We start from the raw sequence: 7,500 nt of genomic DNA, 5'->3' as shown, positions 1-7,500 counted from the left end.
TAGTCATTCTTCCAGTTATATATTGTACGGATCGAGATAATTCTACAATATGTTGCCATTCCTTCTTTAACGCAGCCTATGGCCTATCATGCATCATGGATATTGTAAATAATTTTCAAATGAATGATAATAATAAAACTGCTATTGCAGAAGCTGTGCGACTGGTTAAATATCTCCTACCCAGAACCCTTCTTGATAGATATTTCTTTGGCATCACTCTATCTAGTCTGAACAAAATCGCCTGGTGCCCTCCAGGGCAACATCTTTAAAGGGCTGAAGAGTTGAACGCAATTCCCCAAGGGAGCAAACTGGAGACGACATGTTTGCGGTTGCATGCGTCAACAATGACCGTAATTGCCCTCCTTTCTCGGGGTAAACCACCGCCAATTATTTGACCCACTCATGGTGGCGGCGATGCGTCTTCACGTTTGTGACATGACGTCACTTCCGCTTCTTGGTCGCGGAGAGCCCTTCTTCGTCTGATAAACTTCTTACGGAGCGTGAGGATGATGGAGGGTGGGAGGGAAGGAGGAGGAGGAGGAGGAGGAGGAGGAGGAGGAGGAGGAGGAGGAGGAGGAAGAAGAGAGTAGAAGAAGGAGGGGAGAGGATGAAGTGTGATTTTACTGTCATACTTTTACTCCAGAAAAATAATCAGTTCTGTGATGTGACAACAAGGGTAGAATTAAATATTCTTTTAACATGGGGTATATCATAAATTTGACAACTCAGATACACTAGACTTTAAGCCCTCCGTAATGAAAAGTGCCTCGTATACCAAAGCACAGGTATCTATCCTTGACGCTATCACTATCTTTATATCATAGCTAAAATACACCATTTACGATTCGATGTTTGCGATCTTATCCATTCCCCCCGTGAATCGTCTTTCCCACGATCTTTTCCTTTTGGACCAGATTCTTTATTATAATATCCCGCCCAAATCCTTCCTTCAGTAAAATGTGGAGGCTTAACATTTCCCCAGAAACTAAAATCATCTTTTCGTCTTTTCCTTAGGCTGAACATCACTTTGTGTCTGAATTGCTGAGCAACCTGTCCCCTAGTAAGGAGTTCTACACGGATGGCGTCTGGAAGTCCAAGGGAGCTTGGGAGTGGGAGTCAGACGGGACGCTGGGATACAGCAAATGGTGGCCAGGTATGGTGACGTCATGTCGCATGTGATCGACATGACGAGTAGGGTTATTTGTATTTGAATGTTACCAGTGATTCCAGCAACAATTATGATGCTATGACGAGTACTAATAATTCATATACTTTAATGGCTGTCTCATCCCTCGTTATTTTTGTTTACATTGGCAGTGAGTTGGTGATCATTCTAGATGAAAACTCTTTAAAGCAAATGGCCTCAGCAAACACTCGATGACCATAACTGTTAATCTCCAGATTTCTCCAAGACAAGAGTATCTTCCTCTTTATAATTACAATAGCTAAATTTAACCTAGAGCAAATAGTCCTAATCAAGTCACTGAACTTCAGGACAATGAGCCTTTGCTATCTGGAAACAGGAAGGTTCATGCTATAGACACCAAGAGCAATTCAATACTGTTGTTATTAGTACTGTTGTACCTCTTCCCATAGTTCCTATATCATACACAAACACAAACACACACACACACACAGACACACACACACACACACACACACACACACACACACACACACACACACACACACACACACACACACACACGCACACACACAATATCATGACTCCTCCTCCCTTTTTGTCTTTTCTATTTTTCGCCCAGTGGTTGTATAAACCTTGTCCCACCATACTTGTTGATAGAGGGCCTTTCAGTTTTGTCTCCACAATTCCCATAATGTCAGATTTCTCTATTTCTAGATAGTCGTTTAGTTAATTAATTCCAGAGATCATACTGTCGATATTTGTGTCTGCCACTTTTAGTTTCAATTTTTTTTTTTTTTTTTTTTTTTTTACATTTTTCTGAGGTACCATTTTGTCAGTCTCAGGTCCAGTACTCAAAAGAAAAAAAAATCGTTTTTTCCGTCTCCGTTCTTTTCTCATTTCTATCGTTGGCTTCAATTCTGAGAGCCTTGTCTTTCTCTTTTTCCTCATCAATCATTTCTTTTTTTATCCACGTATGTTTGAATTTCTCGCTGTTTCCTAATATAATCGCTTTCGATGGTACTTCCTCGGCTATCATTTGAGTTCTTAGTTTTATTTTCAGAGGTCTATATTGTTTTTCTTTTGAATATTTACCTATTCTGTGAATCTCGTCAATTTTTTGTCCAAATTTTGCCCTTCGTCCTGAATTTCAGAATTTCCTTAGCTATTTCCTTTTCCTCATTTTCTCTCAGGTATCTATACACATCGTGTTTTTCTTGGATACCATGGACTAAAATGCATTTACCTTTGTCAACTGTATCTCTAACCAAATTTTCCTTTTCATTAATTACTTTCATAGCTGTTTCTTTTGTATTTTTCTCCATCTGCTTTTGTACTATTTCATTAAAGGATATTTTTTGGTTTTCCTGTTCTTGTTTTCACTGATTTTTTTATTTCAAGGAGGTCTGTTTCCTTGATTGACTCTTCCACCTTTCCGGTCACTACCTGTAATTGCTTCTTGACCTCCTTTTTCAGTTCTTCGTTTTTTATTTTTATCCTCATTTTTCATTCTTTCGTTTTCTCATTTGAGCATGTCAATTTCGCTCTTTAGGTCACTCAATTCTATAATCATTTGCTCGTTACTCTTACGTAAGTAATCAACTCCTTAAGTACAGCTCAGTAGTCCAATTTTGAATCTATGATTTCTTCCACTAGTTCGTTTACTTCACGATTTCTTAATCCATTGCTATATCTAACTTCTCTATCTATATCTAAGCCTTTAGCTATTTCTCCTGGATTTCTTTAAAAACCTGAAAAACTGTTGTTCTCCCATCTTTGATTTATTCTTGGTGTGTCAATTAAGCATGTCCTCTTAGGAATTACTCCTCTCGACGACTCAACCTTGCTTATATCCAGGCCTCTCTTCGTTGGTTCATTCAATATTTTTTCGCCTTTTTCTTAATTGTGCCAACTATACCTATTTCAAGAACTGGATTTAACCTTATCGGTCACACGAGAAATATAGCCTACACATCCTGCACAATAACAACTAGTCATTTCCTTCGTGTCGGCGACAAAACCGCTACATCGGAGCTCAATCGCTGCACTTCCTTTCGCTTCGGTGTCTTGTTTATATGTGTGTGTGTGTATTTATGTGTGTGCGTGTGTGTGTGTGTGTGTGTGTGTGTGTGTGTGTGTGTGTGTGTGTGTGTGTGTGTGTGTGTGTGTGTGTGTGTGTGTGTGTGTGTGTGTGTGTGTGTGTGTGTGTGTGTGTGTGTGTGTGTGTGTGTTTGTGTGTGATTCACCATGGTCTTGGATCACGTGTTTGACTCGTGATCGACAGCTATTTCCACCCTGAAGAGAGCTCAGAGCTAATATATATATATATATATATACATATATATATATATATATATATACATATATATATATATACATATATATATACATATATACATATATATATGTATATGTATATATATATATATATATGTGTATATATGTGTGTGTGTGTGTGTGTGTGTGTGTGTGTGTGTGTGTGTGTGTGTGTGTGTGTGTGTGTGTGTGTGTGTGTGTGTGTGTGTGTGTGTGTGTGTGTGTGTATTCACCTTGGTCTTTTGATCACGTGTTGGACTCGTGATCGACAGCTATTTCCCTGCCGGAAGAGAGCTCAGAGCTCGTAAAACCGATCTATGGGTAATGCTATGACCTTCCATACACACACACACACACACACACACACACACACACACACACACACAACTCCCCGCCCACGAGTCAGAGTAACGACACGAAGCACAGCGATACCGAACTTATTTCGGCCCTGGGCAGGATTCGAACTGGGTACTGCGAGCACTATCGTACTTCCAAGTCCAGCGCTCTATCAACCGCGCCACCGAGTGTGAGTGTGTGTGTGTGTGTGTGTGTGTGTGTGTGTGTGTGTGTGTGTGTGTGTGTGTGTGTGTGTGTGTGTGTGTGTGTGTGTGTGTGTGTGTGTGTGCTTGTGCACATGTGAATATACATAAGTATATGCGTATGTGCGTGCATGTACATGTTCATGTGTGTATGTATATGTGTATATAATTTGTGCATATGTGCATGTCTATGTCCACATATATGTCTACAGTAAGTCTGTGTCTATGTGCATATGTGCAGTCTAGTCCATATCTATGTCTATGTCTATGTCTATATGCATGTATACGTATAAGGAATATCACCATACATTCTTCTGACTTTGGTATTACTCTTTCCAGGATGGAACACTACCCGAAGCAACGCTCGCCCGCCACGTCCACTCTCCTCTGTGTCGTCCTCATCCTGCATCCTTCTCAAACAATCTTACTCACTGACCTCTATGTCGAATTTCGTTGCTTCGAGTACGACCACACCCTCAGAATACGAGAGCGGGTACTTCTTCTTCGCCAGCTGCTCCGACTGTGGAGCCTCCAGGTCCTTCGTCTGCCAGGCAGATCAGCAGTCGACTGCAGGTGGGCTTTGTCGTTTCATGGTTCCTTGCGGAGAAGGGATATGAAGTTGGCAATTCTTCTGCACAACCGGCCCTTGTGTAGGAGAGAAAGAGCCATTGGTGCACGAGGAGGCCTTGTAGATGCAGTAGTAGTTGTTGTAGCTGTAGTTGTAGTTGTAGATGCACGTACAGGTTATTCCAAGTAACTTATTCGGTGCACGCGTACAAATCTGCCGGCTCCTCACCTTGCTCGTTATGTTATGTAGATCATTTCCTGGAATTTGGAGGTGATATTTACTTCAACGATTCTCTAAATTTACTCTTCCAGTGAGACGATATTGTATATTATTTTCTGAAGCGTTCTGGTGTGGTCTTCAGAATATTCCATGTCATTTAGCGGTGTACGCCATAGTGCTGCCCTTTACATATTTTGATGTGGCTATTGCAAGACGATTTTATTCATCTGAATAGAAAACAGCCATTCCTTTCCTAAAGTAGATCCGTTTAATAACTTCATTGCGATTACGCCTTTTACATATTTTCTTCATCTTACAATTATTCGTTTATTTATTCATTCATTTAGATTTGTGACGTCATTGCAACAAATACCGATCCTTCAAAACTAGTGTTGTAATCATGGTGAAGCATTCCTCAAATGAGGAGCCACAAGTTTCGATTAAGTTTCTTACAGGACGACGATGCAATCAGCGTCCACCCTTGTTGTATATTCTGTAACATCTCCCACGACTACACTTTGTACCTACGATCAGATCATCTGTAAGGATATCTGTTCCTACTTAAAAATTCTTCAAAAAGGCCTTTCTGGAAGATGAATGAGATTCCCCCCCGAGACCCAAAGTCTCTTCTCCCTGATACGGAGGTACACATCCCTCTAATACAAGAGCGTGCCCTTTGGTTCAAGAATGTATCCTCCAACTGCACAGTGCTGCTCAAGGAGAACAGCAGAAGGCTCACCTTGACTCAAAAATGCTTGCACTCCGTTTCCTCAAATTCTGCTGCTAACACCGACCACCCAATTAGCCTCTGTTATGAGTAGTTTAACCTAACGCATGAGGATGGGGCCAGGACCAGGAGGTGGTTGAATTGTTATTAGAAATAAGGTTGCCGACAGTGCTAGTGTATATTCAAACACATCACTGCAACATTGTCCGTGGCAAAGTCACATTTGTCTGGGTTGTTGCTAGCAGTTACTTCAGCCTCTGTCCGAAACGGTTGAAAATAGGAAAGATGCAACTGATTCAGATGATGTGATCCCATCTTAAAATCACTAATACACATTAAAAATAACAAAGCATGAATAGGGATATTGGCATGAAAAGTACCATTAATCAGCACGAATCTACATAAAACATGATCATATTGCCACAGAACTATTTACAACTAATAGGATACATCTGCACACAGTACAATTAAGTTACTTTGAAGAGAGGAAATATACCATAATACATCTGAGTACAAAAACGATCTGTTGAAGGCCACAGAACAAGTATAAAAAAAAAAGAAAAACATACCTGATGCGTACACGCCGTCATAAGTTTCCCCAGCACACGAAAAATACGGGCACTCAGGATAGTTTCAGCTCTCCACACGTCCACCATACGCGAAACATTATGAAAACAGTTCCAAACGTTCGCAAAAATTCCCAGAACACCACCAGGAACACTAAATATGCTTATTTTCAAACACAACTACACATTTTTTTTCAGAACCATAAAATACCCGTGGCAACTACAGCAATGAGCAAAAGTTCCTGAATTACCCGACGATTTCTGTGCAAACAGAACTGATTTTGACCACTGGCATATTTGACTAAAATATAGTCGTATAATGACATGTTTAAGAAAATTATATAAATGCAATAATATTTAGAGCTATGCTTGCATGATTGGAATCATTGGATCTCTTCGGATTTTTGCTTGTGATTGTACAGGACATCAAATGTGGCTTAGTCCATCCTACAGGCTCATCGTGACAAGCAGCAGTTTAATAAGCTAATTTGAATAGATAAAAACTTGTGTAGCTTCTGTAGCTAACCGAACCAACTAACATGCATGTTACTTTTTCAGTAAGATGTTTAATTAAGAAAAACATAAATTCATATTATTCAAAAAATTACTTTAAAAATAAAAAATAATAAATCAATGAAACATTTTTTTTTTCTTGGAACATTGTTGTTTGTCCTGTTCAGCATTCAAATATCTCTATGCATAATTTTGCCTCAGCTTATAAACTTAAATTACATGTACCTTCATACATACCCACAAACTCCTCTTAGAAACATAACTCTAATATTAGCTTGCAACATAAGACACCACTCGCCATATCACCAATGCGAACATCACTGCAATATAACTTGTAAAACACCCAAATCTCTCAAGTAAAATACAGCTCTCAAAATTATTTTTTTGATAGATTAAAGTAAAAATATTCCTTCACGAATATCCGAACCTGTCCTATGATATGTAGGATCTCTGTAAATATGCCCATCGCTCTTGAGTGTTTGACACATTTCTTAATAATGAAGTGATATTTTTTTTAACAAAATTGTATCAAGGAAGTAGCAAGGAGATATATTTGTAGATCGGTACGCTTTTCGTTCTTTACTTTCTGAGACGGCCCTCTACGAGAATTCAATCTTCGTTCTTTTTCATATATAGCTAACTTCATTTTGTTTATTTACGTATTTGCTTTTTGCCGCCCTTTCACAAGAAAATTCCTGAAATCTAATTTTTAAAATTTGGATATCCGCATTAGTGAAATTTCATGCATAATACAAGACAACTACAAAACCCCCTTCCCCCAAAAAAATATTACTAAATTCTAATGGCTATCAGATTAATAACTGTGCAGCAAAGGTCCTACATTCTAAAACTCAGACTGCATCATTTGCTTAGTGGCCGGTTTTTTTATGCACCAAATTGTTCAGGGT

At 39.2% G+C, this 7,500-nt stretch overlaps 1 protein-coding gene across 1 annotated transcript in view; it reads left to right on the top strand.

Annotated features, from left to right (window-relative positions):
- Nucleotides 1-7,500, top strand: part of LOC143038876 (uncharacterized) — a 259,742-nt gene that overhangs the window by 214,410 nt on the left and 37,832 nt on the right. Inside the window, exons 6-7 of the mRNA XM_076208541.1 lie at nt 1,015-1,153; nt 4,339-4,572. Coding sequence (XP_076064656.1) covers nt 1,015-1,153; nt 4,339-4,572 — 373 coding nt within the window. The remainder of the gene's footprint in view (nt 1-1,014; nt 1,154-4,338; nt 4,573-7,500) is intronic.

The sequence above is a fragment of the Oratosquilla oratoria genome, chromosome 25, assembly GCF_046742065.1.
Source record: "Oratosquilla oratoria isolate Oo_2021 chromosome 25, ASM4674206v1, whole genome shotgun sequence".
Lineage (NCBI taxonomy): Eukaryota > Metazoa > Arthropoda > Malacostraca > Stomatopoda > Squillidae > Oratosquilla > Oratosquilla oratoria.
Note: the sequence above shows the minus strand (reverse complement) of the source record. Positions and strands in the feature narration are given on the sequence as shown.